The 13,322-nt window shown below is 48.3% G+C and overlaps 1 protein-coding gene across 1 annotated transcript; it reads right to left on the bottom strand.

The window, feature by feature from the left end:
- Positions 1-2,849: 2,849 nt before the first annotated feature.
- Positions 2,850-13,048, bottom strand: Cox6b1 (cytochrome c oxidase subunit 6B1). Its single transcript, XM_006982054.4, has 4 exons — positions 12,911-13,048; positions 11,314-11,430; positions 10,482-10,582; positions 2,850-3,031 (listed from the first exon to the last, which is right to left on the bottom strand). Exons 2-4 carry the CDS (start codon positions 11,417-11,419, stop codon positions 2,978-2,980), a joined length of 261 nt encoding a protein of 86 aa, XP_006982116.1. The 5' UTR covers positions 11,420-11,430; positions 12,911-13,048; the 3' UTR covers positions 2,850-2,977.
- Positions 13,049-13,322: the final 274 nt, after the last annotated feature.

Below are 13,322 nucleotides of genomic sequence, written 5' to 3'. Positions count from 1 at the left end.
GACTGGGTCAGGGATCCCACTTGGCAGCGTCCGGGAAAGCGCCGGAGGTTCGGCGGGCGGGCAGAGCCCGCGGTCTCTCTGATGGCACCCCCTGGTGGTCGCTTGAAGCAAGGGCCCTGGCCCAGAATTTCTCCAGAGTTTTTGTTTTCTCAGAGTTTTCTCGGCCGGCTGTCGCTTCCCTATTGCAGGAGAAGCGGGCAAACGAACAGCGCTTCAAATTCCCGTGTGAAGACAGGGGGTTAGCCCAGAGTGGGAGACCGGGGCAGGAGAATCTCAGGTTCAGGATCACTCTGTTATTCGGCTAGTTATACGGCCCGCTTGTGTTACAGAAGATCCTGCCTTGGCGCATGCCATTAATCCCGACAGAGGCAGGAGGATGGATCTCTGTGAGTTCGAGGCCAGCCTGGTCTACAGAGCAAGATCCAGGACAGACACCAAAACTACACAGAGAAATCCTGTCTCGAAAAACAAAAACAAACAAACAAAAAATTTTATTTTATTTTATGTTCATTACCTGAATGTATGTCTGTGTGAGGGTGTGAGCCCCTGGAACTGGAGTTAAAGACAGGTGTGAGCTGCCATGTGGGTGCTGGGAATTGAATCTGGGTCCTCTGGAAGAACAGCCAGAGCTCTTAACCACTGAACCATCTCTCCAGTCCCAAAATTGTTATGTTGCCAAATTCATCATGTATGGCTTTGAAGATCTTTTTGTTTTTGTTTTTTTTCCAGACAAGGTTTCTCTGTGTAGCCTTGGATGTCCTGGAACTCACTCTGTAGCCCAGGCTGGCCTCAAACTCAGAGATCTGACTGCCTCTGCCTCCTGAGTGTTGGGATTAAAGGTGTGTGCCACCACTGCCTGGTATTTTTGTTGTTGTTGTTTTAATTAAATTGTATTTACTTATTTTGTGTGTGTGTCCATTGTGTGTATGTGGGGCTGAGAAGACAACCATGTGGGTCTCATGATTCCGCAGGTAAAGGTACTTGCCACCAAGCCTGATGACCTGAATTCTATCCTTTGGACTCTTAGGGTGGGAGAGAACTGACTCCTGCCAACTGTCATCTGATTTCTACCCTCAGGCTAGGGCACACGCACACACCCCTAATATTCACGCATGTACACACAAACACACAAAGTAAGTGTAATAAAACATACTAGCCGGGCAGTGGTGGCGCACGCCTTTAATCCCAGCACTAGGGAGACAGAGCCAGGGGGATCTCTGTGAGTTCCAGGCCAGCCTGGTCTGCAGAGCAAGATCCAGGGCAGGCTCCAAAACTATACAGAGAAACTCTGTCTCGAAAAAACCAAAAAAATAAAAAATAAAAATAGAAATAAAAACAAAACCCTAGAGCACAGGGCTGGAGAGATGGCTCAGCAGTTTAGAGCACTTATTGACTTATTGCTCTTGCAAAGGACCTGAGTTCGATTCTCAGAACCCATAGTGGTGGCTCAAAACCATTTGTATAAGTCTAGTTGCAGGGGGATCCAATGCCTTCCTCTGGTTGTCAAGGGCACATACATGTAGGCAAAATAATCTGAACTTTTTTTTTTTTTTTTTAAGTAACAGGGCAGAATGGCTGGGAGCATAAAGGTGTTTGCCCTGTGAGCCTGAGTTCGATCCTGAGAACTGTGGAAAGATAAGAGACAAGTGACTCTACCAAGTTGACACCTGACCTCCACGTGTCCACACACACATTATACCACATTTAAAACAAGGGAGGGCTGGAGAGACGACTCAGCAGTTAAGAGTACACACTGCTCTCCAGAACCTGAGTTTACGTCCCACCACCCTGCTGGGTGCTCACAACTGCCTGTAACGCCAGCTTCGGGGAATATGCTGCCCTCTTCTGGCCTCCACAGGCACATACAATCCCTCACACACAAAAGTAAAGATACAAGTGTGTAATACAGCCACTCAGAAGGCTGAGGCAGGAGGACTCCAAGTTCAAGGCATACCCAGACTTCACAGTGAGTCCAAGGTCAGCCTGGGCAATAGCAAGATCCTATCTCAAAAAGCAAAATAAAACGGAGGGATGCTTGAGAGATGGCTCAGGAGTGAAGAGCACTCACCGCCCTTGCAGGTGGGAGTACATCCCCAGCACCAGTTAGCATGCAGCTCATAACCACATGCAACTCCAGTTCCAGGTTCAAAGCCCTCTTCTGGCCTTAGAGGGTATTTGTGGCATGTGCACACATACACATAAATTTAAAGAGTGTGAGTACAGCTCAGTACTTGCCTAGAATCCCCCAAAAAGGGGCTGGGAGTATGATTCAGTGGTAGAGCCCCTGCCTAGAAACTATTGTGGGGCTGGGGTGTGGCTCTGAGTTCAACCCAGACCAACAAATCAGTTCTCATTGTCCCTCAGGGCCTGTGGTCCTCCGGCAGGCAGGTGTCTTTGAGAGCCCACTCAAGGCTGTTATCCTCAGGACATGCAGCATCTCTGTTCATCTCAATCTCAACAGACATGAGACAGGACAAGAGGCCCTGCAGTCACAGGCTTTCTAGCAGCCAGGCTGACCCGATACGCTGGTGTGCGGCAGTTCCTGAGGATGGTGTGCTGCTGTCTCACTGTTTGGTTTGTTTTTCGAGACAGGGTTTCTCTGTGTAGCCCTGGCTGTTCTAGATCTCACTCTGTAGACCAGGCTGGCCTCAAACTCACAGAGATCCGTCTGGCTCTGCCTCCCAAGTGCCGGGATTAAAGGCGTGTGCCACCATACCCCACTATAAATAAATCTTTAAAAGAAATCTACTCTTCATTGTAAAAATAAGAAAGATAACCACTGTGAGGCCCCTTCTGGACCAGGGCACGCCAGCTTCTTGTCCAACCATCCTATATACACAGTGCAAAACTTTTCCGGTCAATTTTTATTAGTAGTTGCATGATTCAGGGTCCCAGGGCAGGGACCATCATATACCCAGGTCCCCTTTACTATCTGGGGGGAAGGACAGAGAACAGAGGAGAGGTGGGCGGAGCCAGGTCAGATCTTCCCAGGAAACGTGCCTTCTGCTCTGCGGTCATCCCAGGCTGAGACCTGTGGAAGATAAACAGTGTAACTCCTCCTCCTGTGATAAGACCACATTCCCTCCCTTTAGCCACGGAGGCTTGTGGATAAAGCACGTGGCCAACGGAGGACCACAGGTACCTGTTTTGTGCTAACCACCGTTCCAGAGAATCAGCAGTGACTTGGAAAGACAAAACTACTACTCTTAAGCCGGGCGGTGGTGGCGCACGCCTTTAATCCCAGCACTCGGGAGGCAGAGCCAGGCGGATCTCTGTGAGTTCGAGGCCAGCCTGGGCTACCAAGTAAGTTCCAGGAAAGGCACAAAGCTACACAGAGAAACCCTGTCTCGAAAAACCAAAAAAAAAAAAAACAAAAAACAAAAAACCTACTACTCTTTTATTTTTCAAGTTTTTTGAGACAGGGTTTCTCTGTGTAGCCCTTGCTATCCTGGAACCAGGCTGGCCTTGAACTCAGAGATCCACCTGCCTCTGCCTCCCTAGTGCTGGGACTAAAGGTGTGGGCCACCACCTTGGACCAAAACCACTATCCTAGATGAGCTGACAGTCTAAGGGGAGAAGAGGCAGGAAACCCCAGGGTCACCTGCAGAGTGGGAACTGCAGAGGCCCCCAGTTCAGTTCCCAGCACTCACACCGGGGAGCTCACAAGCCAGGGCCAAGTGATCTGATACCTTCTTCCGGCCTCCTTGGGCACCTGCACTCACATGCACATATCCACACACAGAAACAGACAGAACAGAACAGCAGTTTTGTTTTGTTTTGTTTTAAGATTTATTTGCCGGTTGTTGTTGTTGGTAGTAATAGTAGTAGTAGTAGTAGTAGTTGTAGTGGTGGCGCACACCTTTAATCCCAGCAATCAGGAGGCAGAGACAGCTGGATTTCTGTGAGTTTGAGGTCAGCATGGTCTACAGAGAGTATTCCAGGATAGCCAGGGCTACACAGAGAAACCCTTGGGTGTGGGGTGGGGTAGGGAATGTGATAAAAAAAACAAAAAAAGAAAATATCTCCATGTAGGCAAGCCAGTAGGGCATTTTCTTAATTAGTGATTGATGGGGGAGGGCCTAGCCCAAAATAGATGGTACCATCCTTGAGATGGTGGTCCTGAGTTCTATAGGAAAGCAGGCTGAGCAAGCCATGAGAACAAGCCAGTAAGCAGCACCCCTCCGTGGCTTCTGCATCAGCTCCTGCCTCCAGGTTCCTGCCCTGACAGTTTGCTTTTGATGTTTCACCACAGCAATAGTAACCCTAACAAGACACTAGGCATTTATGGATAAGGAGGCTGGTCTATGTTCTAGTACAAACGACTAAGAGCGCTGGGTGGTGGTGGCGGCGGCGACGGGTGGTGGCGGGTGGTGGTGGTGCAAGCCTTTAATCCCAGCACTTGGATCTCTGAGTTCGAGGCCAGCCTGGTCTACAAAGTGAGTTCCAGGAAAGGCTCAAAACTACACAAAGAAACCCTGTCTCAAAAAACCAAAAACAAACAAACAAACAAACAAACAAAACGACTAAGAGCTTATGTAGTCCAGTATCAAAAGATGCCAAACAAAAGGGATCTCACTCTTCATCACAGATGCTGAGCAGCATAAAAAACGATAGAAAGGCCCACATCAAATTGTCAACACTTGCACGAACTAACACCATTTGGTGGACCTACTTACAGTTAGTTATTAGTGATGTTTTACACTTGTGAGTGTGTGTGCACATGTCCGTGCGTGCGGGCAGGCGGGGACGACAGCTGAGGGAGCTGGTTCTCCTCTCCCACTGTGTGGGTCCCCGGGATCCAATTCCGGTCGTCAGGTTTGGCAGGAAGCACCTTTATCCACTGGGCCATTTCATCTCACGTTCATTCGTGAGAGGCTGAGTCAAGGGACAAGAGCGTGGACGAAGGAGACCGCAATCTGACCACAGGGACTAGCGCGGTTTCCGGAAGCAGCAACGGCCTATCAGGAACCTATTTACCCACCCCGGGCAGCACCAAGCTCTGCCGTTTGCAGCAGGCTGGGGACAACAGCACCTCTGCTGTGCAGCTGCAGTGCTGACTGGCACAGGACACGCCTTCCCAAGGCTGGCTTCATCTGGATCCCACACACCAGCTTCACTGGCCATAGTCCATAGCACTCAGATTTTTCAGTCACTGGGTTTACCTTTTTTTTTTTTTTTTTTTTTTAAAGATTTATTTATTTATTATGTATCGTGTTGTCTGCCTGTATCCCTGCCCACCAGAAGAGGGCGCCAGATCTCATTACAGATGGTTGTGAGCCACTATGTGGTTGCAGGAACTGAACTCAGGACCCCTGGAAGAACAGCCAGTGCTCTCAACCTTGGAGCCACCTCTCCAGCAGCCCGGCTTTGTATTTTGCTTTGTATTTTAAGGAGTGGTTCTTTTTTTGGTGTTTTCAAGACAGGGTTTCTCTGTGGAGCTTTGCGCCTTTCCTGGATCTTGCTCTGTAGAGCAGGCTGGCCTCGAACTCACAGAGATCTGCCTGCCTCTGCCTCCCGAGTGCTGGGATTAAAGGCGTGCGCCACCACCGCCCGGCTAAGGAGCAGTTCTTTTATTAACACAGGGTCTCTTTACATAGCCCTGGCAGTCCTCAGACTCACGGAGATCTGACTGCCTCTGCCTCCTAGTGCCGGCAAGGCCTGTTTTACCAGACTCAACCTAAGGGTGTGGTGGGATATTTGTTCACTGTGTGAAAACATATTGCTGTAATTGGGTTAATAAAGAGCTGAATGGCCAATAGCTAGGCAGGAGGTATAGGCGGGACTTCCAGGTAGAAAGAGAGGAAGTAGGAGATGAATTGAGGCACAAGAGAGATGCCAGGAGACATGGGAGAAGCAGGATGGGCGGTCCGGGACAGAAAGTAGATTAATAGACGTGAGTTCACTTAGGTTCTAAGAGCTGGTTAGAAACAAGACTAAGCTAAGGCCAAGCTTTCATAATTAAGTCTCTCTGCCATTATTTATGAGCTGACGACCCATAGAAATATCCGAGTACACAAGGGTTTTTGTTTGTTTGGTTGCTTGCTTTTTGTTCTTTTGAGACAGGGTTTCTCTATGTAACAGCTCTGGCTGTCCTGGAACTTGCTTTGTAGACCAGGCTGGCTGTGGTGGCACACACCTTTAATTCCAGCACTTGGGAGGTAGGGCGGGTGGATCTCTCAATCTCTGTGAGTTTGAGGCCTATGTTCTTAACGCTGAGCCATCTCTCCAGCCCCATCCCCCCTTTTTGATTCTCAAATGTTAAAAAAAAAAAAAAGCATACAATCAGGTGTGTTTTGCTCGGACCTGCAATTCGCAGCTCTCGGGGAGCTAGAGGTGGCCAACTGTGGTGAACTCGGGGCCAGCGGCTACACGATAAATTCTACACAAGCTTGAGCCTACCTGAAGCCTTGCTCAAAAAAGGGAAAACACCGAGTGTGAACCATATCTGTATAAAGCTGCAAACAACAGGAGCTTCGGAGAAGGCTCAGCAGCTGCTCTTCCAGGGGACCCAGGTTCAGTTCGCAGCACTCACATGACAGCTCACAGCATCTGTGACTCCAGTTCCAGGGGCCCCAACACTCTCACACAGACATGCAGGCAGGCAAAACACCAATGCACATAAAATGAAAAGAAATAAAGTTGCAAATACACATACCACCACCACCAGTGGAGGAAGAGTAAGAAAAGAATAAGAATAATAACTTTATCTAGTTACTTTTAAAAATTCTACAAAAAGCTAAAGTTCTTTTTCTTCCTTTTTTTTTTTTTAAAGGGAAGCTAAATGTTTTCTATTAGGGAAAATAAAAGATGACCGGCAAAAATGATTCAAATGGAGATAATATAGGTACTGATCTTTGCCCCCACAAACACATATACTAAGATTAGAACTGTCTTAAACACTTACACACACACACACACACACACACACACACACACACACACACACACACACACGTCTGGGGAGATGGCTCAGCGTTTCGACCCCAGCACCCATGTCAGGAAGCTTACAACTGCCTATACGTCCAGCTCAGGGGATCTGACTGACCCTTGGGGCCACCTCAGGCACCTGCACTCACCACTAGCACACATAATACACATAATTAAAAGCTGAAGATTCTAAAAATAACGACCAACCTACAGATGGGGCAGGAGTGATGACCCTGGGTAAGAGCACGTCAAGAGTGGAGTTTAGTCTCAGAACCTGTATCAGGAGACTCCTGACCACCTGGGACTCCAGCTCCAGAAGGCTCCATCTCCTTTGGCCTCCATGGGCACCCAAATCAAATGCATATACTTGAACACGTAATTAATAAAATCTTAAAAAACAAAACACAAACACACAAACCAGCCAAACAAACAAACAAAAACACAGACTGGTCCAGCAAGATGGCTCAGCAGACACACACTTTTTAAATTAAAAAACTAAACAACAACAACAAACTCAAGAGCAGAAACAAAACCTTCGTTTTACTTACTAAGGATTGGGAATTAAGGGGTCAGAACTACTGGGCATGTCTAAAGCACACTTCCTGGTAACCTAGTCACCATGCACCTAAGATCATCCAGAGAGAAATCTTGGCGCTTCAGATAAGAGGGTATGCCAGAAAGGTGAGAGGAAAGTTAGGTTAGCCTGGTGATAGGCACCTGGAATCTCAGTACTGAGAAGGTTGAGCCATCAAAAGATTGCTGTGCATTTTCAGTGAGTACCAGGCTAGTCAGAGCTACCACCCTGAGAGCCTGAGAACTCTGTGAGTTCGAGTCCAGCCTGGTCTACAGAGTGAGTTCCAGGACAGCCAGGACTGCTACACAAAGAAATTCTGTCTTGAAAAAACCAAACAAAACAAATGTGTATGTGTGTGTGTGTATGTGTGTTTATTTATGTACCAAGTTAAAAAGGGTTGGGAGAGCAAGCCCCAGTGGAAGCTGGCATACAACCCAGTTGGTAGACTGCTTGCCTAGCATACAGGAAGCTGGCATCCACCCTAGGACTGCTTCAGACAGGGTGTGGTGGCCCATGCCTGTAACCCCAGCTCCCAGGAGGCTGAGGCAAGATCTCAGGAGTTCAAGGTCATTTTTGGCTACGAAGACATTGGCTACATAAGACTCTAACAACAATCACTACCACACAGTAGGTCAAAGCAAATCACAAAACAGAGTATCCAATATGAGAGGCTAGAGAGATGAATCACCAATTAAGCATACTTGTTGCTCTTACAAAGGACCCAGGTTCGATTCCCAGCATCCGCATGGTGGCTCACAACCCCCTGTAACTCTAGTTCCAGGAAACCAAACACCTTCTACTGACCCCCACATGCACTAGCACATACATGGGTGCTATATATTTATACACACACACTTTCTAAAAAATGATGGGTCTCAAGTAGCCCAGGATGACCTATAACTTCTGATCCACTTTCTGAGTGCTAGGATTTTGGATGTGCTACCACCACACTGAACTAAAGTATCATATTTTGATTCTAAGACACAAGTTTTCAGTTTTTCTATTTCTGAAATACATTCATGCTATTTCTGAAATAGCATGAATGTTATAATCACTTCATCAATTCTCATAAAAATCAAGCATCTCTCCATGGCTTACAGTCAGCAGGGTCCTCTGATTTCATGAAAGACGGAATGTTGGAGTATTAAATATTGATTAAAAAGTCTGACCATATTAGTGCTAGAAGCACTGTCTCAGTGGGTCCTGATGTTGTGAAGATGCCTACTGAACAGGCAGGGCAGAATGGTGCAGCTGAGATCTGCTCTAAAGTACTTCAGAAAAGGGCAAGCCATATGAAGAAACGAGGCCTGGCGGTGCATGGCTATCATCTTCGCACCCAAGAGGCTGTGGGAGGAGGATTATGAGTTCATCACCAGCCTGGCCTACAGTGCAAGACCCTGAAGGAAACTGTGGGGCCAGAGGGAAAGTGCGTGCCAGGGGGGCCTGACAACCCGAGTCTGATCCCTGTAAAGGTGGAAAGGAACCCGGCTCCATGCAGCTGACCTGTGACCTCTGATCCCTGCACGTATGCAGTGGCACACCTGTCCGTCCGTCCCCCCACATATCACATGCACAAAGACACATCAAAAACAAACAAACAAACAAACCAAACTAACGCTGGGCAGTGGTAGCGCACGCCTTTAATCCCAGCACTCGGGAGGCAGAGGCAGGCGGATCTCTGTGAGTTCGAGGCCAGCCTGGACTACCAAGTGAGTTCCAGGAGAGGTGCAAAGCTACACAGAGAAACGCTGTCTTGAAAAATAAAAACAAAAACAAAAAAACTACAAAGATGGGGGGGGGGGATGCTGTGGGGGAGCTGGAGGACGGAAGAGAAGGGGATCTGTGGTTGGTATTTAAAATGAATTAAAAATTTCTTAGTAAAGAAAAAAAAGAAAAAACTAAAAAGAAAAGTGGGAAATTCTGAGTCACTATTCAGGCTGGATGGGGGTGCATGCCTTTGATCCCAGCACTGGGGAGGCAGGGGCAAGCAGACCTCTGTGAGTTTGAGGTCACCCTGGCCTACAGAGCGAGTTCCAGCAGTCAGGGCTACACAGAGAAACCATCTCAAAAACAAACAAACAAAAAGAAGATTCTATTTTTAATTATGTGTATATGTGTATCTGTGTATGGGTCTGTGCACAGGGGTGCTGTGTCCTTGGAGTCCAGAGGATGCCCTAGAATTACAGGCAGCTGTTACAGATATGGGTGCTGGAAACCCAACTTGGGTCATCTTCAACAGGAAACGCTCTTACCCTCAGCTCTTCTCCCTACTTACTCGTAATTTACACTCTCATAGCACAAGGGGCAAGGGGGCAGGATAGAAAAGCGACGCTTCTTCTTTTTTCCTTCTGTTTTTTGGTTTTCAAGACAGGGTTTCTTTGTGTAGCCCTGGCTGTCCTAGAACTTACTCTGCATACCAGGTGGGTCCCAAACCACAGAGACTGCCTGCTTCTGTCTCCCAAGAGGGCTGAGATTAAAGGTGTGTGCCACTACTGTCCTTCGAAAGTCCATGTTTCTACAGCGCATGGCCACGGCAGCAGATCTAGGAGTGTGGTCCTGGGCTGAGGGCCCTGTTACCTCCTCCTTCTCAACAAACACAGAAAAATGAAGGGCAGGGAAAATCCACGGATCTGAGTGTAGAAGCCACAGGAGGGTCAGGAGACAGAGCGGTCCCCTCAGCAAAATCAGGCTTTGTCCTCAAATTCCAGTTAACACTCACTGTGCGTAGAGCACATACTATGTGCACACTATACACACCTACTCCCATGGCCACTCTAAAAGTCATTACTATCTCTGTTGTCTCTACAAGGGACAGGGTGTCTGAATGACTTCCCAAGGTCATACAGCACCCAATGGTGGTGTCAGTGACATTCCATGGTTGGTCCTACCTTGGCCCTTAGATGAACTCTCACTAGTCACCATATTCCTCTCTGCTAGGTCCCCACCTGAACACCCAAGGGTCCCACTGGAAGACACATACCCACGATACGGGACAGAGGGACTTGTACACACGCCGGTACCACTCACACACGGAGACGTCACCCCCCTTTGCGTTCATTGCCTTCTCGCAGCGGTGGAAGTCTGTGAAGACAAGAGATCTGGGATCAATCCAGACCAAATGCATTTTTGAGGAAAATTTCCCAATACTTTTTGCTTCATGATTGGTTATACACACTGAGGGATGCAAATCCGTAAGTACACCATAAAGAGCTGTACACACCCTACCTGGGTAGTTATATTGTTGCTCATTAGAACATTCTGGAGCCAGGAATGACAGCACACTACGAGGGACATACGAGGATTATGGAAGTCCAGATATGGCTAGGAAAGGGGGAGCTGGAGGGGCTCCTGTCTGTTTCATTTTATATTTTCTGTGGGAAGGTCTCACGACTCAAGTGTGGCAGAAGCGTTAAAATGTAACCACCTTCAGTTAGTGGTGTCATGCCTCTGGTGAAGAGGGAAGTGTGTTTCAGACCTGGCACTAAGCAAGCAGAGACCAGAGTGATGGCAATATCATTGTCTACATGGACCGTGATTACAGGAGTCACTTCTGAATTAATCGTTTATATATTGTATTCACTTGTATGTTGTGTGCATGTGTGGCATACACACAAAATGCATACATAGTTCTTCAAAGAAATTATTAATGAGACTAAAGTCTGTGACCTTGACAGCTAGGATGAGGGGTCTGGGCCCTCCAGACAGTGTATCCAGAGTGAATGGATACAAGGTAGAATGCATGAGACAAGAGTATGTAGAAGATGCAGGCAAGATCCACACATATCACCCTCCCGCCCTGGAACTCTGCTTACCCAGGTAGTTCTGCCAGCAGTTCCTGGTCTGGTTCTGGTTTGGGAAGCGGCTGTCAAAGGGGGCAGTTTTGTAGTTCTTGATTTTAGTCTTGATGTCTTCCGCCATGGTGATGACTCCTGGACACAAAAGGGTGGGCACATTGGCAGCCATTCTAGGGGTGCCTGGGCATGGGGATGTCAGACCAACAAAGCCCATGGAAGAAGTCCAGACCAGAAGGATGGGTTGAATATTAACAAGCTATTACCTCCTCCTTCTCAACAAACATAGAAAGATGAAGGGCAGGGAAAATCCACGGATCTGAGTGTAGAAGCCACAGGAGGGTCAGGAGACAGAGCGCTCTCCTCGGCAAAATCAGGCTTTGTCCTCAAATTCCAGGTAACACTCACTGTGCGTAGAGCACATACTATGTGCACACTATACACACCTACTCCCATGGCCACTCTAAAAGTCATTACTATCTCTGTTGTCTCTACAAGGGACAGGGTGTCTAAATGACTTCCCAAGGTCATACAGCACCCGATGGTGGTGCTGCATCCACCATCATCAAAAACAACATTACAAGGATTTTTGGTGTCACACACTCATCAGGGGTCTGATAAACTCATCAACTTTTCTCAGACTATGGCTAAATGCATTGCAAAATTGCTTAAGATGACAAAAAAAAAATTGGCTCAAAAGATTTATCAACAATTGGAGGTAACCTGGAGTGAATGTGTCAGGAGTCTGTGATTATGACTGCTGACAAAGTCCCACAGAGCGTCAAATTCATTAAAGTTACTGCCTCCATCCCTAATGGAAGTAAATGGTACATTTCAGTCAGAGGTTAATGAAACCACCATGCAACTCCCCCATATGCATTCAAATATGTTAGCGCCTCGAATTGACGCTGAGTACCCACGGCTTCAAAAAAAACAAACAAACAAAAAAAAACAAAACCACCCCTTTGATATGCCTGAAGAGATGACACAGTCAACATCACCGAACCTGAGAGAAACGGTCTATTCTAGAGCATCTGGGGGAGCTTGGTACCCCAGAAGTACACAGGCCTGTGTCAATTCAAGTGGCCCAACGCAGTGGGGCACCCGGGGCAGTAGACCAGATTCATTTGGACAGGCAGGGTGGGGACAGGGGATTTAACAGACCCAGCGTCGGAAGAAATTTTGTGCAGTATCTCGAGTTTTGAGAGTTGATCAAAGATGATGCTGAGGGAAAGGGAACGAGACAAGGCGACAGGCTGTGGCCTTGGAACGCGGGTGGCCACGCCTGTGAACCCGCGGCTAAAAGCACCACAGTCAATTTACTGGGTCCCAATCCCGACCGCCGTACAGCGGAGGCTAAGGCGCTTCTCACTCCAGCCCCAGCGCTGTCAGCGGGGGTAGTGGCAGGCCCTAGATCGCAGGGCTGCAGGATGGAGTAAGTTCAGAGACTGCTCAGAATGAGACCTAGCATGGAGAACGAAGGCTGTAATGGTCGGCTCCAAGACCCCGGGCCCGGGACCGCCACGGCGGCCGGAAGCTTCTTCCCGGCGTAGGGAAGCCCCAGGCCGCTTGTGCGGCCCGGACTGGGTCCCCCGGGATCCCGACCCTAGGCACTCACCTAAAGACTGCCCTGGAGCAGCGGTAGCTCAATGTGACCCTTAGCAAAGACGCCAATGTCAGACAGGAAGCGGAATTCCGGCTGGCCGGAAGCTGAGAGAGGAGGAACCGAATTGAGTCCTCCGAGCGGCTAGAGAGGCCACGGGAGGCGTGCCCAGAAGCGGCTCCGGCCACGCCCACTCCCAGAGAGGTCCGACCTCCTATTGAGCTAAATTCCTGTTCATTATTGTCGCCGGTCCAATCGGGATCTTGCATTGCGCTGGACAGGCTCGTGAATTCTAATTACGGGTTCTTGTCACCTGTCTATCCATCCTTCCCGTAGGAAAAAGACAGTCGTGGGACTGTCTGCAGAGGGGGAATGGGAAAATGTCCCAGAGAATCTATTTGTGTTTTGAGACAGGATTTCGATAAGT

The sequence above is a fragment of the Peromyscus maniculatus genome, chromosome 1 (genome assembly GCF_049852395.1).
Source record: "Peromyscus maniculatus bairdii isolate BWxNUB_F1_BW_parent chromosome 1, HU_Pman_BW_mat_3.1, whole genome shotgun sequence".
In the NCBI taxonomy this organism is placed as follows: Eukaryota; Metazoa; Chordata; class Mammalia; order Rodentia; family Cricetidae; genus Peromyscus; species Peromyscus maniculatus.
The sequence above is the reverse complement of the archived record's forward strand: the minus strand, read 5'-3'. Positions and strand labels throughout refer to the sequence as shown.